The sequence below is a fragment of the Apaloderma vittatum genome, unplaced genomic scaffold (genome assembly GCF_000703405.1).
Source record: "Apaloderma vittatum isolate BGI_N311 unplaced genomic scaffold, ASM70340v1 scaffold7818, whole genome shotgun sequence".
NCBI classification, from domain to species: domain Eukaryota; kingdom Metazoa; phylum Chordata; class Aves; order Trogoniformes; family Trogonidae; genus Apaloderma; species Apaloderma vittatum.
Window position 1 is genome coordinate 23215 of NW_009731192.1, and position 18044 is coordinate 41258.

The window sequence follows — 18044 nt, forward strand, 5'->3', positions numbered from 1 at the left end:
ATATTCACGTACCCAGCAGTCAAAGCTGCTCTCCTCCTAACAAAACATACTTGGCTTCTCCTACTCTCCCCTCTTTTAAAAGAGTTCTTGGCTCTGCAGTGTTCACAGTGGTGTCCAGGACTTACTGCATCCTTCTCCTCTTGCTAAAGCCGCCACTGAATTTACATCTGCCTCTGTCTGGCACACAGTCCTGATCTCCTGCTCCTGGAATCATAGAATGGCCTGAGCTGGAAGGGACCTTAGAGATCATTTTAATCCAGCCTCCCTGCCACCAGGGACACCACCTCTCGACTAGATCAGGCAACACATGGGACCGAACGGGAATCAAACATCAAACCCGTGACCTTAGCGTTGCTAGCGCCATGCTCAACTGACTGAGCTAACCGGCCCCCACATGGTGGCTCTGACTTTACCGGCCCAGATTCAGTGTTGTCATGGGTATGAAAAGATGGTGCTGGCAAAAGTAGCAAATTCTTAAGTACCTTTGCAAAAATACCTGTTTTCTGCAGCTGGTTGCTACCTTCCTCCCCAGAGGCGGCCCAATGTCAGAGCTGCTAAATATATACAGCTATGTAAATATTTTATTTCAATCTTGCAATTATGAATATTTTAGCAAAACATTTTGCTCTTATTTTCTTGTCTCCTTCTCCCTCCTCAGGTAAGTGACCAGCAAGAACAGTTTAAGTGTCTAAAAATGGATGAAACATTCAAAACAGCACGCACACCAACACCACCATGTTAAATGCATAAAGCCAGCTGAAAAGAAATCCATTATTTATCAGCTCTGCGCCTTTATCAAGCCAAGTTCAAAGTGTATTTCAGACTGGATTCTTCAGAGGTGCTACTCTTGACTGCCTTGTTCAGCATACTCTAACTTCAGAGGCAGAAATCTAACTTTTTTTTTTCTGCTGATCATATATTCCCTTTAGCATTGTGGCTTCTAACCTCCAGGCTGCGACCCCACCGTGCGGCCTCAGGGCTTTGAACATTTTTCACATTTTCCATTCCATGTCTTTCTACTGAAACAGATCTCTTCTGAGGCACAGTACCATTCAACAGCTCTTGCACCTCCTCTCTGAATCCTCAAGGAAAAAGCATAAAAGGAGTCTGGAATATACCTGACCCTGTGGGGTTGAGCACCCAGTCATGCCATTTGGGACACAAATGCTCCTTGTCAGGCACACAGTTACTGCACAGACATCAAAGACTTGCCTTAAAACACAGCTCACAGCTGCCTTCCGGCCCCTCTCCCCCACAGGAGAGCCCTCAGACCTGCCCTGCCCCTGCAGACACTCACGGCAATCCTGCTCATCAGACTTGTCCTTGCAGTCTTCATCCCCATCGCACTTCCAGTTCAGGTGGATGCATTCACCGTTGCCGCACTGGAACTCATGAGCTGCGCAGATGTTGAGGGCCTTGGCGTCGTAGCCACACTTCTCTACGGACTCATCCGACTGATCCTCGCAGTCCGGCTGGTTATCGCAGACCCACAGCTCTGGGATGCACACGCTGTTGTTGCACTGGAACTCATTGGGGTTGCAGGTCAGAGGGGAGCATTTTCTTTCATCACTGCCATCCCCGCAGTCATTGTCACCGTCACACACGAAGATGCTGGAGATGCACGACTTGTTACTGCACTGGAACTCATTGGGAGAACAGGCTTGGGAATAAAAACAAACAGGTGAGCTGTGAGGTCTCCAAACTACCCCTCTCCACTGTGCCCGCTTTAGTGCACTATGAACACCTGAGATGGGGAGAGCACATTACCTTGCCTGTTCTAACCCAAAACGTTTTTCCCAAAGATAAAACTACGTGGCAAGAAGCAGGTGAAGACGCAGTGGTCACCTCCCCAGCTGTGCCATAGGATGCATCCCCTATGGGCCATGGGCAGCCCTGAAGAAGGGGCAGCAGAGCTGCAAGAACTGTGGGTGGGAGAAGCAGGAGGCAGCAGCAGGGCTGCCCTGGTGCTGAGGCAAGAGCGGCCAGGCAGGCCCTGGGGCACGGGGTGACAGCAGGGACGGCGCAGGGAGGTGGCAGGGTGGGCTGGAGGTGTGCCAGCATGCCCTGGTGGACTTGCACAGCGCTTTGCCTTGCTCCGCGCTGACACTACCAGCTTCGTGACTTTTGCAAGCACAGAATCAGGTTTCAGGATTTCACAGTGTGCCTGGTTTTGGACATATTAAGTGGGATGTGTAGGGTAAATATTTAGCAAGACGAGCATCAATTTAGTTGCAATCTGCCAGTAAGGCCCTTTACAACACGCTGAATGCCTTTCCTGGAAATCACAACTCAACATTAACATACAAATAAGGCATTTGTCAGATGGGAAGCTGAGTGGAGAATACTCTTCTGCAAGCTTAATGGACAGCTGAACCAGAGAAGCCTGCTCAAATTAAACTTTCAGGTACTCCAACAACGTGCAGTTCAGAGTCACTCTATTTCATCAAGGTGTGGGGAAACCAAAACTCTGGAAGAAATTCTCCTTAAATACTTCTAAGTAGTTACTTAAAAAATAATTCCGTTTCCGCAGCTTCAGTCATCTACAGGGAATTTATGGCTTTGATAAATTATAAGTACAATAAATACAAATAAATTACGGTATTTTTTTAACATTGTACTTGGAAGCCTTTCGGTCTTCAGAAGCAGAACTATTTACTGTTGTATCTGCAGAGCCCCTGTGATAACCACACAGTTCCGATGGTACCTACTGCTGCAATGGCAAGTGCATCTGGAAAGTAGCAGAATCTCCATAAAGGAGTTGTCATATTTCAGCTTTCATTCAATGACAGGAGCCCAGTGATATTCTGCTGAAATATTATGCCTGTATTATACCTGGGAATGAAACTATTTAGCAATTAGAACACGTTCACTTGTACACAGATACTTATTTACATTCTAGCTTGCAAACTTGCTGGGCTCTTAACCTAAGCAGCCTGTAGTTCCACAGCAGAGCATGGCAATACACACACTTCTCCCCTCCTGCCCTGTGCTCTGTCCCATTGAGTCCCAGGTTTTCCAGATGTTACTGTGTCTACCAGAGTAGCAATATGCCTAATTAGAAGAGGTTTGCCTGCCTTGGTGCAATACTCCTCACGCACTGTCTGTGACCCAAGCTCCCTCCAACAGGGATAAATGTTAAAGAAGATCTCAGCTGCACGCTGCTCTGTGCCCAACTTGCTATCAATAATTAAATGCAACAGAGCACAGTCACCAAATGAGCACCTATTGTTGGACACAAAAGAATCACCTGGTCCAGGTGGGTTGCTCAGGCTCCTTCTGTACTTGGCGAAGTATTTTAGATATAGATGCCCTCAACAGGCAACTCCTGTCATCTACCCTGGGATAAGAACTGTCCCTTGGAGGGGCTAATATTTCTCCTCTCCAAACAGAAGAGCCTCTTTTGCATGGCAGAATTGAGACTTCGAAAATGCTCTGGTTCTCACCCAAATTCTGCTCTTTTCCTTCATTGAGCACACTGTTCTACCCTTACCTCATAACCACAAATAAAATGATCTATTAAACCTACTGAACAGTACACAGCTGTAAAACCTAAGACTCTCTTCAGATGATATATAGTATGGAACACTGTCAAGTGGAAATTTAAGGTAGCAGTTATAATCCTACAACCTATTTAAAAAAGGAAGTGAAACCTAGCAGTATTGCTAGACTTACGTACAATTTCTGTACCACATCAGGGCTGAGAAATTGCTTTTCTGGCATTATTTTGATCAAGCTCAAAAACAGATCAGTGAGCAAAATTTTGCATAGTCCTTTGATCCCTAATTTTTGGGCTAGGTCGTAATGATCTGCACACTTCAAATGTGCATTAATTTTCTCTCCTCCAACTGTAATGAGCCCTTCCTTTTTCCCTCGCTGTTTTCCTGGTCCCCCTTCCAGCCCTCCCTCTGTCTGTACATATTTTCCTCCAGAAATCTGCTGCATTGGCTAATTAGTGAGTGATAAACATATCTGTGAGATACAGACAATGGAAGTTTGCACAAAAGCTCCTCCTCTGCACCTAGAAATCCCAGTACCAATATAAAATTACTGATAATCGAAGCCAGTTCAGCTTTTGTAACCTCCCATGAGGACTTCCTTAGTGAAGCTTGTGAATCACTAGCTAGAAAAAGTGCACCATCATGATTATCCTACCTCTTTTGCGAAATAAAATTACTGTGATGACAGCACTAGAGACTACAAGCTCTCCCTCCACCGAACAAGCCGGGCAGTGTGGCTGTTGCTAACTCCCCCTCCCAGCACCGCCGTCCTTAGGTGAGGATCAACCTCTGCAACTCGCTGTGGCAGCCCAAGCCATCGGTCACAGCACCGGCACTGACGGGGCATCGCCTGCACTGGGACAGGGCCCAGGGGGCAGAGGTGCCGCTCTTTGCGCTCAGGTCTTCCTGCCTGTAGTTACAGCAGCCATACGCTGCGGGGACGACCAGTGAGACCTGCCGGGCTGCCACCACTGCGCTGTGACAAGGAGACTGTTGGGCTGCCACCAGAACTGTCACAGGGGCCCCTGTGGTCTATAAGCTAGCAGCCAGTGGCAGCACCAAATGGGACTACAGAGTCTCTCACTACAGAAGGCTGCCCTCGGCACCTCCTGGTGATCTCAAGAAATAAAAATGCCCTTTTCTTCATCTACAGACCTAAAGACTATCTCCAGGCCAGCTCAAATGGGACAGTACCTTCTGGGTCACGCATGCCTCCAGCAAAGCCCTCCATCTCTGCATGCCGCAGGCTCTGCTGCTGGCCGAGGGAAGGCAGATGATGTCCCAATTGCTCTCACCCTTCTGTTATCCTCTCTGACAGCTAAAATCTGCTGGGCACACCAAGTTACAGCAAAGCCTGCAGCTTCCAGCCACTTGGGGACTTGCTCTGGCACAAACAGGCAACGGAGGAAAAAAGCTGCTTACAATCCCTCCGTACCTAGGCAAGAGTCAGCACACTCATGCTCTTCTGGGCCCCTGCTGCATGGTTCGATGCTGAAGAACCTAATAAAAAGCAGCACTACAAATTACCTTATGTAGCACCTAGAGAGACGTGGATGGGGTAGTAAAGTCCCAGAGACAGTTTACTTTACATATCCTTTCATAAATCTGTCAGGGTACCTAGGTAGTCCCATCACTACAGCATTTCACTGCCTCCAGAGCATTTCAATAGAAAATGTGCAAGTAGTAATTAAATAATCATAGGAGTATTTTTTCTTTGACTTGAGGAACTTGTTTGCATTCTCTGATTTAGTTACCTGTCCTATTGTAAGCTTACTTGTGCAAAACAAAGGAAACAAATATTAGTTTGCTTTCCTTAGCACCAAAGAAATTAATAAATGTCGTACTCTAAGGTGCAAAACCTACTTCAAGTATGAAGTAACCCCAGTAGAAATCTCAGAAATGTTTGTCAAAAACAAGCATTTAACCAACAGGCTTCAAAGCAGTAAACAAGCCCAATTATAAGAAATAGTTTTGCAGAGTGCTGTAATGCATTAAGGAAACAAACGATGGTGTACATGTGCTTTGGCCTATGGACAATACACACATCAGAGGTGTTCTGCATTAATTTAGCCTTGTATTATATGCAAATACATAAAGAGCAACTGTCACAGTTTTTGGCTCACAGCCCCCAGCTGCGGTTTTGTCACATCTCTTGAGAAGAGTGGAGCAGAAGCAGTCTTTGGATGAAGTGAGCTTATCAAAACAAAAAAAGAAGGGGGGGGGAAAAAAGAAAAAAGAGAGAGATCATGGTTGTGAGCTAGTGTTTCAGTGGCTGGTTGTCTCTTGCCTGGAGCCAGGATTTAACCAGGGCCTTTAGTAGTCTGGTGTAGCATGGACAATCTAAGTTGAGACACTGCACCAAAAAATTAAGCTAATTCTGCCACATGCTTTTTAAGTGCTTACAGAGAAGCACAGAAAACTAAAGATAGAGGGCGTTGTTTGAGCACGGTCATTTAAAAAAATATGTATTTGTACATAACAATGTTTCTACAATGGACATCTCTACCAGGCATGGACCCTCAAATCTGGATAAAATTCAAAATATGAAATAAACAGGATATCCACCATTAACAGAAGCTGGAAATTACATGCAATGGACTATAACTGCTGCCACTGCTAATCTTAATTAAAGATTAGCTAGCTTCTCAGTAAGAGTCAGATATCTAATTCATCTCTCTCCTCCAAAAGTCAGTTCCTCTTGAAATTACATGACTGGCTTAAATAAAGATAATTATTTGGTAAAATGTATGGTAAAGTGGATAACAGCAATTACCGATACTGAAGAAAAGAAAATAAGATTAATTGTTAACCCTGCATTTTTCTGCCACCCTCCCCAAAGCAACTTAAAGAAGTGTAGCTCAAAATTTCTTGTTTGCTTAAATCTGATAATGGATCTTCTACAGAAGGCAAAGGACGAATTGCGCATACTAACATTTGCATTGGGGAGGGAGAGACCTGCTGTTGATTTATCACCGCTTCAACACTGGTAGGAGAGGCTGGTGGCCTTCAGAAACTCTCCTAAGCTGTGAGGTTTAGGATCTGAGCTCCACATGGCTGCAGGAGCGGAATGCCTGAGCTCCATCTGCCAGGTATTCTGCATGAAACGCAAACCTAGCTATCACAGCCCACATAAATAAATCTCTGAGCCGGACCATGGATAAGGAGGTCGGAGTCCAGACGGGCTAAATGAAATTGGGACTCCCAGGCCAGTTGCCATCCGATGCTGTCATCATGGTAGTTTTATTTAACTAGTATTTATTTTCAGGCTTCTTTGTATCTTTCATTGTAAATTATTTGTTCTGTCTGCAGACAATCGGTGTGCGTACCAAATATCTGAGTTTAACAAATGCCGGTCTTTACAGCAGAGATTCATGCCTAGAAGGACAAGTTTCTCACGGAAAGCTGCCCTCCAGGAAGAACAGGAAGAGATGGAGGTAAATGAAGATGACCTTGAAGAGCATTGCTCTGAAAAAATGACAGGCCTCCTATGGAGGGAATAATGCAGCTGAATCATAGTCTCACTACTAACAGTGGTTGTTGCTATGGTGATTGATACCAAAAAGCCTGTATAGGCGAAGACTGCAGAAGGAATAGTAATTCCTGATATTGTTCAAATCACCGATGTAGCTATGGAGCCATCTCACGCACCCTTGCAAATTAATATTTGCATGCGCTCGCTGCCCTTGCCACACTGCTACCCTTGAACACAAATGAGTTATTCTTCCATTGTCTGTAGCAGTATTTGCATAGTATTAGTTAATTGTAACAGAGCAACCGGATGCCAAAGATCCTGCTGATAAATAACATCCGATTCAAAAACGTATTTACTGATTGAGATGTTTCTTGATAACCATATATTCCTTCAAAATGGTTTAATTTTCTGAAAACAGAATTGATTATGACCCCACAATTTATGGAGAGAAGCAGCTTATGTACAAAGACACGCATACTCTGAATTTCTTCCCTGTCTCTAATCTTACTTACGTGCAGTAAGTTTTGTAAGTCGTACTTACAGTCTCCTCAGTTTTACTTCATACCAGGAAAGTGTTAGGAAGTTTATCATAGGTCCTTCTGGTTAAACAGTTTAGGTGTAAAATAAAGCAGCTTGGGAGAAAAGAAAGGGTGGTCAGAATGCCTAAGGTTGATACTGTGCTGCTTTCTGCTAAAATTCAAGACACCCCATAGAGATAAAGATATTATTACTACTCTTTTATATTCTGATTGAAATGTAATCAGCTGAATCAGATTGGAGAAGTTTGGTACTAGCCAAAATTTAAATGGAAAAAAAATACGCTGGGATGTGTTTAGTGGGTTTCTTTTCTGACTGAAAATTGGAACCTGTACAGGACAAGCTCGCTCCTATTTCTTCAGACATGATTTGCTTATTAAAATGGCAATTTTACAAATTAGACCAATTTGGCAAATCCCTCAGAAACCTGCTAATAGCCATGATACTGACAGCTGTTCTAATATTATTATACAAAATTCTGTATTTCTGAGGAATATATAAATTTTCTTTCAGCAACTAGAACGGAGTATAACTGAACAGGGTCTGCGGCAGGGAGCACAATCCTCACATTACTGCGTATGTAGGCGTCTGGGATTAAGCAGGACTCCCTGCGGTTATGAGGATTGCCTGCACGATTTTTGATTGACCAAGAGTTAATTTTGCCATTGCAGAGTTTAAATCACAGCTACTTTGCCAGGAAAAACCTACTCCACAGATCTCCCCTTTGTGCTCATCTGCTAATACAAAGACACGAACACTTTGTAGCTGCCTGTTTTCTCCATCGCCTTCTGGTTTTTTATGGCCAGCTCAGGAAAGAGACTTCATCAGAGTCTTAAAAGCTGTACTTCAGTCACACTGACAAATGATGGCACAATTTGCTTTATTGTCAGAAAGTCTGCAAGCTCTTTTTTTTTTTTAATTCTGTTTAGGAAAGGCAAGGAATTCTAACCTGTGTCTGCTGGTCAACCGCTATGTCGCTGGCCTGCCTCTCCCTCCTTACCCACACATTCCCAAGCACAGAGATAGCACCAGTTTAACCAGTTTTCGAAACGGAACCATTCCATCAGAATCAATCAAGTCTTTTACACTGCCACAGCTATGAAGGGACTCCTGGAGGTTTATAACAGTTAACTGTACTTATCTTTATTGAATGCAGATAAGGAACAAGGGAGCAGCAACCGACAACAAAGCTACACGCACTGCTGACGGTTGTGCAGCTGCTCTTGTGTCATGGAAGCTGTGCACACCTCAAAAGTACTCACAAAGGAAAAAAATCATAATTCTTAGGTAGAATTCTTTGTTGATGGAATCACCACACAGGCCTATTTGTGAAAAACAGAGCAAAGAAAAGCCACATTGGCCACCTTCTGGCTATGTTTCTGAACCAGTGGGCAAAACAGGTAAGGCAGAGAGAAAAGCCTGGCTCAAGCAGGATAATCTGGTAGCTACAGCAGCCAATGGTTCACAGGTTTTAACTCAGCGGAGTAATGAGGGACATGTTGCAAGCCATGAGGTCATTGTCCCATAAAATCTCCACTCCCGCTAATTTACTTGGCTTGATGGGAACTCTCCGTGCATGGAGACATTTTTTCTTATTGCAGTTTTGCTTCACTATCAGACTTAAATATTCATCGCATTTAGAACATGTCATTATTAACTCTTTTGGAGCACAGACAAAAACAAGAACTGTCACATCTTGCCCCCCGAGTTTACCCAACTGTCTCTTACATTTCTCTAGGAACAGCAACCCAAAGTGAGCTTGAATGTAGATTCAATAACAACTAAAAAGACGCTCTTGAAATAAAACAGTTTGCGAGGCAACTGATCTTTTAAAAAAGAAGCACTGAGGATACAATGAGACAATGGGCAGAACTCAGTGTAGCCAGATTCGAGGTTATGACCACATAGTATATTGACCACGTTTATAAAGACAAGACTGCTGTGGTGGTTTTGGGAAGCGATGGACAGACTGCTCAGGAAACAACCAGCACCTAATTATTTTCAGCTATGTGATATTAGGGAGCAAACCTATTATTTGATGTAAATAACATACCCACATACAGTACCCACATTAGAACAGCAATCATTTTTAAAGAGAACATCTTAGATTTTCTACTCAAATGGAAAACGTAAGCACTGAGTGATACTCACTGCAATTAAAAGTGTAAGGGTCATCTGCTAATTGCACTCACTTTAATAGCAGTGAGATTTCTATGGCATTAGGACTTGCCCTTCAGTTTCTACGGCTTTAAAATGGAAGCAGCATTTAGCTGGATTTGGGCTGAGATGAAGAACCAATTGTACAATATGAGCAATTATTTCAAAAATTGTTGGAAAAAAATAACTGTATTATGTGTATTTTATTGCGAGCTAAAACTTCTCTATTGTATTTTATCAAATAAAAAAATTTCTTTGCAAAATATAAGTAAGGCTAATCCAACCATTATACCTTCCTCTGTATGAAATTAGTGTATTTCAGCCACCAAGATAGCCTTCAAATGTTATTTTATCCATTAAAACATGACTCATAGAACAGTTTTTTGCTTTGCATCAAAAATTACACGTCTCTCTCCTGCGTAGGACTGTACTGAGTTCAAGCTAACTGATTTTGATTCAGTCTTCAGATCATATGCTCAGGAAGCATAACATTAAGCACTTGTTAATTAGCATAACGCATATGTACCCATGGCCACTGAAAGACGGAACTCCTGCCCACGTATCTGCCATCGTAACACGATCACTGGCACTGACAGCTACAGAAGATTTCCCTTAATAAAACCAAACTGATTCTTGCTTGTTGGATGAATAAGCTCAGAATTACAGTTCCATTCTTATGAAGAAAGCACTTCAGGGAGATGAAATACAATCATATTTCGCAATAAGAGATACAATTTCTTGGCTATTTCAACTCCAAGAGCTCTAACTGTTGAAAGATAGACTCTTCAGAAGATAAACATAACTACAGGCCAATTTTTTCTCCTCTGACAGTATGACACGTGAATTTGGAAAGAAGAATCGGAGATAACTTCTTCAGCCAAAGTACAGGAATAGTACGACAAAGCTTTTGTGTGGGTGCACAAGTAACATGCAGTCCAGCAGTATTAGGCTTTTGTTTTAATTCTCCACAAATCTTTGTGTAAAATCAGTTCTTTTATATCACTCTTCCACAATTCTGTGAAAAATTACAGGCTATCTGTAACTGAGGGATGAGCACAGAGCAAATGCGCAGAGGCCACCACAAAAACCTGCTGTTGTGAGTGAGGCACCATCCACCTTCAGTAAACTCCATTTGCAGAATGATACCCATGTCTGTCTTTTTTTAAAGCTAAACTCGAGAGACAGCAGTAGAGAAAACAAAGCACTTTTGCCCTCACCTCCTGCAGGTAGAGCCCCAGGCAGGCCATAGCTTTAGGATTTAATTCTTGACTTATGCAATGACTATCCTACTTCTAACCTAAGTTCATGCAGTATTTTAAATTCAATTACAACAAGCATCCAATATATTAAAAACGCAACCACCTTAATTTTTCTCTAAGAGTGCAATTAAAGGTAACTACCAATCTCATTTCCCTTTCTGTTTTGTTCTGAAGGAACTCAGGACAAATATGATTATGGGCTGAGATTTTTCCTAAATAACAATGGGGATTTTTCTGCAATTACTACTCTTTTCAAAGGAGCACTAATACTTTAAGCAGTGATAAAGTGGCAGCTGTACATGTTTAATTTCTGAGAGCCAGGGCACAATGCACAAGCGTTAATCCCTCCAGCTGTCCAGTAATTAAACATCATGTAAAGCCCAGAGGATATCATTGCTGTGCTACCTTATCTTACTTACGAAGGACTTTCATTTGTTAAATCTATCGCAATTTTCTTTCCACTCTTGGAAACAATTGTGGATTCTTCTAGCATGGCAAGTGAACTCAAGGTTACAGCTACCTTCTATGAAATGGCAGGAATTTCAGGCTAGCCATGTCTCTTTTCATCACATGGTGAAATAATCATGAATAGTGACAGTAGATAAATATTTCCTCTACAAGCACAAATGGAATACATTACAATTGGTGGGTTTCTCAGAATCTGATCTTTTGGGTTTGATTTCCCTCCTGGCTGAGGAGCAGTACAGCACCGTGTACCCAGCCTGATAATGAAAGCAATGAACAGAATCCATAACTTTGATACAAGCATGTATTAATCAGACTGCAGAGGAAGATAAAATTAGTGCTACATTGTCAACAAATAAAAAGGTCTCAGTAGGACCTGGGGAGATCTGGAACGAACAGAATCAGTACGGTTAAATCCCTACAGGTAGCACTGCAAGTGTGACTCAAAACACAGCTACTGCATGAAGAAGAAAATGATGCTGAAACAACATGATGCACCTTAGTACTACAGGGCAATGATAAAAGATGATAAAACTATTTAACTCTCACCAGAAAGGTCATTTCATGTGAGTGTAGGTGCTGGAGCAGTGTGGAGGAAGGTGGCTTTAAACGAGTTTTGTAATTTGCCTACTTCAGCTGGCTCACCACCAGATGGATCTGCTGGAGGGATCAGACCAGCTTTGGCCTGCTTTAAATTCTGCCTTCTGCCAGCGGTTCTCAGGTGATGTGAGGGCTACTGAGCAGGGCACTGGAGAGAGTAGAGACCGAAAAATTTCAGCACCTGGGCCTTCCAAGAAATGAACCCCTCACTTGTAGGCACTGATGCTTTCTATGGAGAATCACACATATCCCTGGAACTTTGCCAGGAAATAGTAAGTGAAAAGCTCTTGCCCTGAGGATCTTCTAAGTGATATATGCACCATGGAAATGTGAAGGCTGTGAGCTACCATGGCAAGGACACGTGGCTCACAGCTGAGAAAGACTGTGCTTAATGTTGTTTTCCTTATTAATTAAAAAAAACCCTAACAACTTTACTGAGTTTGTTCACTTTTAATCTGGCATTATCCTATCTTAGGTCTGAAAATCTAGAACCAATTCTGAGATACATGGGCAGTACTGAAAAGATAGTGCAAAAGAAGATGCTCTCGGTAATGAGTCTGTCACTGTCAGGAGACTCCTGCAGTAACTCCTGGCTCTCACCCTCAGACACTTTTATGAGATCAGTAGCAGCATGTCTGTTACCTGCACAGCTTCCTGCTGTCTCTGTATTACAGTTAAATAGAATAAATCATGTTATGGGAAAATAGCTTAGTTTGTTATCAATTTATCAATGAATTCATCATTTCACTGTTTCTGACTAGTGAGAAAGGAGAAAATTGTACCATTCCAACTCTGCACCTGCCAGATTCAATTTCCATACTGGGTGCAAGAAGTGGTTCAGGTGAGAACCAGTAACACAATCAGACGAGACTGGGCCAGAGCTCTCCTCTCTCTGATGAGCATTTGAGTCCTGTCAGGAGGAACAAGTGATGTGTGTGTTAAAAGGGTTCAGTGCTCATTTCAGCTGTTAGAGGACCGTAGCTCTTCTGTTCCAAAGCTGTGCTGAAATGCTCTCTGTGTTCCTGAGCAGGTGACAAACCACTAGTTAATATCTCTTTCAGCAGGGATCTAACAAGTTCTGTAGTAGTTAGTAAAATCCAGACTGACTCTGAGTTGTGATGCTTTGATTACAGCCTCTCATACCTGATTTCTCTTTTTAGTCTCAGTAAATGTGTTCCTAAGCCTGTCCAATCAATTGTGACAAAGGTTAGGTACACTGGGAGCAGAAAACCTTAACCAGGGAAATAAGAAAGAATATACCAGCACCTTCAAGCTAGCAAATTCAAGACTGCTTTTACATTATTAATTGTTAATGTCGATTTTAGCGGACTAACCCTGACCTATGACTACAACACACTTAGTATTGTAAAGACACAAATTAATTCTGCTCTAAAGAACTGAAAAATTAAGTTATTTTTCTTTTTATATACTCTTTTGTTTTGAAAAGGTAGATATTTGCATTTTTAAAAGTTGCTTGTGCACTGGAAGTTAGCAGTGGACTTAGAGCCTACCTGCTGGAAGTAAATTATTTAGGCAGACAGGCACTAAGCTACCTACATGTGAGGATTAATACTCCCAATTAATCCGTGGTGCGATTACAGCCTGCGCAGACACAAATCTGGATCCCTAATCACTGGTGATTTATCCAGCACAGGTTAAATAATTCACCGTTTCCATTGCTTCCTTGGGAAGCTGTTCCACAGGGTGAAAATCGCACCATTTTTCCCCCTTGTTCGTGGGTGAACAACAACCAAGTACCTTAGACCATCCATTGGTAACGGCTTCCAAGCAGCGTGGCAGGGTCAGTGAAATTATTACCAAAACAACCACTTTCCTAATACTGGTGCCAGACCAGGGCTACCAGGCTGGCAAAGGCTATTTTACACATCTCTGAGGAAGTTTTTATTTTAATGTGTGATCCATCGTGTGAGGTGATGCTTTCCCCTCCCTCCTGCCCCCGGATACAGGTACTCAGGTAAGCCCAAAGCTTGCGAACTACAGCTGAACACTTTGTCTAAAGGGATTTATACAAAGGCAGCATGCAAGACACCAAATTCTCTCCTTCCTTGAAGGAAAGATATTCTGAGCACTGCTGTGACAATGAGCCCTGGTTTTTAGATCACACAGGGCGCCAATTAAACAGGAAGTCTTTAAATGTAACCAAAACCAAACAAGAGGCATGTAGAGTACCAGTTCGCTTCCATTCACGCAAGACGACGCACAGAGGATGTGGCTGATACAAAACACAAAATAGAACCCAACCCAAACAGAAGACTCTCCTATTCATATTTTATACTTTTGTCTCCAAACTTCCAAATGGCAGCTTTCTCCCTCCAGCTGACCATGCCAATGCTTACATTGTCTGTGCTGGATAAATTCCACATTGATTCAAAAAGTAACTACATAATTCTGAGAATACAAATCCAGGAATTATCGAATCCAATATAGTATCTGAAAAGCAAATTGTTGCAGGCCAGAAGTAGATATTGTATTGGTATACAATGCTGTTAGCAGTACAAATTACCAGTGCAGAAATACAGGCTCGAGCAACGTATATAAATTCCATATTAAGTTCTTCTAAAGAATTATATTACTAAGAGCCAGTTATTCCTAACGAGGAATGTAAGTATCCATAGTTAAAATACGCTTAAAGTGTCACACTAGCTTGAAGTAATAGCTTTATTAACAGGGATTTCGAAAGAGCTTAGGGGTTTTCTTCTGAATGCTCCCACTCACAATATCTTCAAGTAATCTTCCACTTGTTTATTGCAAAGTCGCACTATAGAAATTATCCTGAGCACAAATAAACTCCCTGCCAAACATTTATCCTGGAAGATATGTTATTTATAGACAAGTTGGCCAGTTCTGTGAGAGGTGCAGCCTTAGCTCTGACAGGGTGCTCTGCTCCAAGGGGCTGCATGTGACAGTGAGTGCTGAAGCTTCTTTTAAAATGAGAACAAATCCTCATGAGTGCAGAGGTTGGTTTGTTGTTGTTTTTTTTAAAAAAGTCTGAACCTAGAAACTGACTTTTTTTTTTCTTTCTTTTGGGGTCAGGACACTGTGTGCTGCTGAGATAAGAGAAAATGAATAAAGGAAGATTCTAAACAGAGAAGAAATGGGAATGTTAACACAGTATCAGTGGATAGGCTTAGTGAGGTTTATCAGATTTGGATAAAAGAAAGGATAGTTATCAATCCTCCACAAGCTCTCAAGAGTTTACACAGCTAACAGATTTGTTCTCATCCATGAAGAAAACGCCTTAATTTGATAAGCAACCTCACTGAAAATGCTCCCACTACCACCATTCAGCACTGCCTCCTCTTTCTTTTTCAAAGGCAGCCTAATGCCTCTGAAAGGTGCTGAGTTGACGGATCTCAGGACTGAAAGCTTCTGATGTTTGCGCCCACCCAGGAAACTCCGAGCTTGCCTTTCTGCGAGGTCCTCTAGCCAGAGAACGGCCAATTCCACATTCATCCCACATCCCTGCTTGGCAGTGATTGCCAATGTGCACTCCCGGAGATGGCAGCCTATGTGGGGACAATGCTCAGTCATAAAGAACTCGATGAAAGTCACTGATTCATTTCACATGAGCTACCCAACAACCAGTAATTTGTCCTTGGATTAAATTTCCATTTTAAGAACTTGCATGTGCACTAAAAATGCGGAAGATAAGCAAGACTAGAGACGCTGAAACATCCAGAAGAGAAATACTCAGCTCTTTCTAAATCCATTAACAGCATCATTATGCTGAAATTATGCGGCATTCTGAACACATTTACATTCATTTTGGGGGTAACCTGGAGTCTCGGGAAAAGAAAGAAAAGGAGTTCAAAGCAATTTCAAGTAGATTTTTATGATAAAGGACTCCATGAGACAACTCCTACTGGTGTAAGCAGCAGCAGCATTGAACCAGTGGAGGCAGCCACCAGTGCAAAAATGGTCTTAATTTCACTAACTCATATTAGGGTGAGATGGATAGGTGAATAACCATACAGAGAATGAGAGTGCTGCTTAATAGTCTGGCATCACTTACAAAGAATTTAATAACAACAAACAGACTTATACAAGAACAGTATTAGAAAGGTGATTGCACTTCCGCACAGACTGGTAAAGCTGGTATCTGGTGGTCTGTATAAGAAGAAAATTGGAAAATCAGCTGGGATACTGAAGGGAGCCACAAAAATGAGTCAAGCATTCATTCAAATGAAAATATTTGACAACAAGAAACATAAAGAACTGAGTATGTTTAGTCTATCAAAAAGACAGTTTGAGAAATGGTTTGATTACACAGTGTAGGAGTTTTCACAGAGGGGAAACACTGTTAGAAAGCTCTTTCATTCAGGCAAGAAAGGCAATAGCCATTTAGGGACTGAATTTAAAATAGTTACAGTAAATAGTATATCATTCTCTCTCTGTCCAGTGAAGCCAACAAGCTATTAGCAAAGAAATGTCCAGGCCTGTCTATTATATCCCAGCAGAAGCCAGCCTAGTGGTACAGGGCTGTGCTCTGCAGGAGGAAGGACATGGAGGTAAGCTGCTGGGCTACCAGAGAGGAAGGTTTAAACATTGTTATTTAAGTCCATACTGCAGCATCTGGGTATTAACCCTCATAATCCTGTTCCAAACTGACTAACTATATTCTGCTACAGTAATGAAAGAGCACTTAATTCTCCAAAGAGTTCACTTAATATTCTCCAGTCAGCTACAACTAGAGGATACCTTTTCCCTCTCTTTTTCTAAAATTCATTACTTAACACTGCAAATGTAGAGTGAGTGGATTTGTTGGCATAAAAAGCCACCCCCTTACAAGCAATTTGTAACAGGCACTCTAGGAATTTCATAGTCCTAAAGGGAGGTGTTGGATACATATTAAAGTATTTCTCTAACTCACCAGGAGTACAACCAGCCTCATCAACACCACTTTCGCAGTCCTTCTGCCCATCGCATCTCCAGGATGATGGGATACATTTGTTGCTTAAATCTCCACAGCTAATTTTTTCTGCTGGACACACTTGCTTGGCTGGAAGAATAAAACAAAGAAAAAACCTAAAAGTTAAACATAATTACAGGCATTACTAACATCACTTACACTTTTTGAAGTTACTTTTATTTTGCATGGCTCAATCCTGAGAGATACGGTAATGAAATACTGTCAATACTGATCTTGAGATATGGCTGCTGGTATGTCCTGTAAGTGTTCCCCAAAACAGATCACAGTATTTCTACATGAAAAAAAAAAAAAAAAAAAGAGGCATGCCACTGTTTGTATCAGCAAAATCTCAGAAACTTACCTTTAAACTCAGAGGAATTTGGGGAGAAGTCAGATTCATATTCACCTTCCACCTAGTATTTGCTTGCAGGGAGGCTCTTGCTTGTCACCATCCTAGTGAACCCGAGCTGCAACAAACCGTGCTGAGGCTCCATGCCCTGCTCAATGCAGCAACAGCTCTGCCTGTTCGTGACTGCCTCGAGTCCCCAGTATCCTGTGCTTTTGCTATTAAAACACCAGCACCCTGCACACAGCAGCAGCATTACTGAACAAACTACTCTGAAAATACTACTTCAGATTAAGCCAGGAAAAAATGAATTGCCTGCTTTTAGTACAAGGGCTTACTTAGATGTTTGGTATTGCAAGGCAATTTCTAAATGTAACGATCTGGGTGGATTAGGGTCAATAAACCTGGGGAAGAAGTGGCAAGCAAAAGCATGAACTCACACATGTTAAGTGTAACTGGCTAAATGAAAGGCAACTATGATCTAACACATGGAGACACAGAAGACCCATAGAAGCCAAAACCTCAGTACATGCAAGAATACAACTACGAAAAAAACCTGCCAAATGCATCTGGAACAAAGTAAAGCTGTGAAGCTCCTTCTCTTGTAACTATTTACACTGCCAAAATTCCCTTTTTTTTTTTTCATACTAGTGTAAAGAGGAACAGATCTACATTTCTTGTGACAGGGCTGTTCAAATGCATAACGTTCCACAGTTTAAACAATTGTTTAGTATTCTGGAATCATCATCCATTTGGCCATGATTTGCTTAGCAGACAGGCC

At 42.1% G+C, this 18044-nt stretch overlaps 1 protein-coding gene across 1 annotated transcript in view; it reads right to left on the minus strand.

Annotated features, from left to right (window-relative positions):
* Positions 1-18044, minus strand: part of LRP8 (low density lipoprotein receptor-related protein 8, apolipoprotein e receptor) — an 84921-nt gene that overhangs the window by 23189 nt on the left and 43688 nt on the right. Inside the window, exons 3-4 of the mRNA XM_009875103.1 lie at positions 16879-17007; positions 1298-1660 (exon numbers count right to left, since the gene is read on the minus strand). Coding sequence (XP_009873405.1) covers positions 1298-1660; positions 16879-17007 — 492 coding nt within the window. The remainder of the gene's footprint in view (positions 1-1297; positions 1661-16878; positions 17008-18044) is intronic.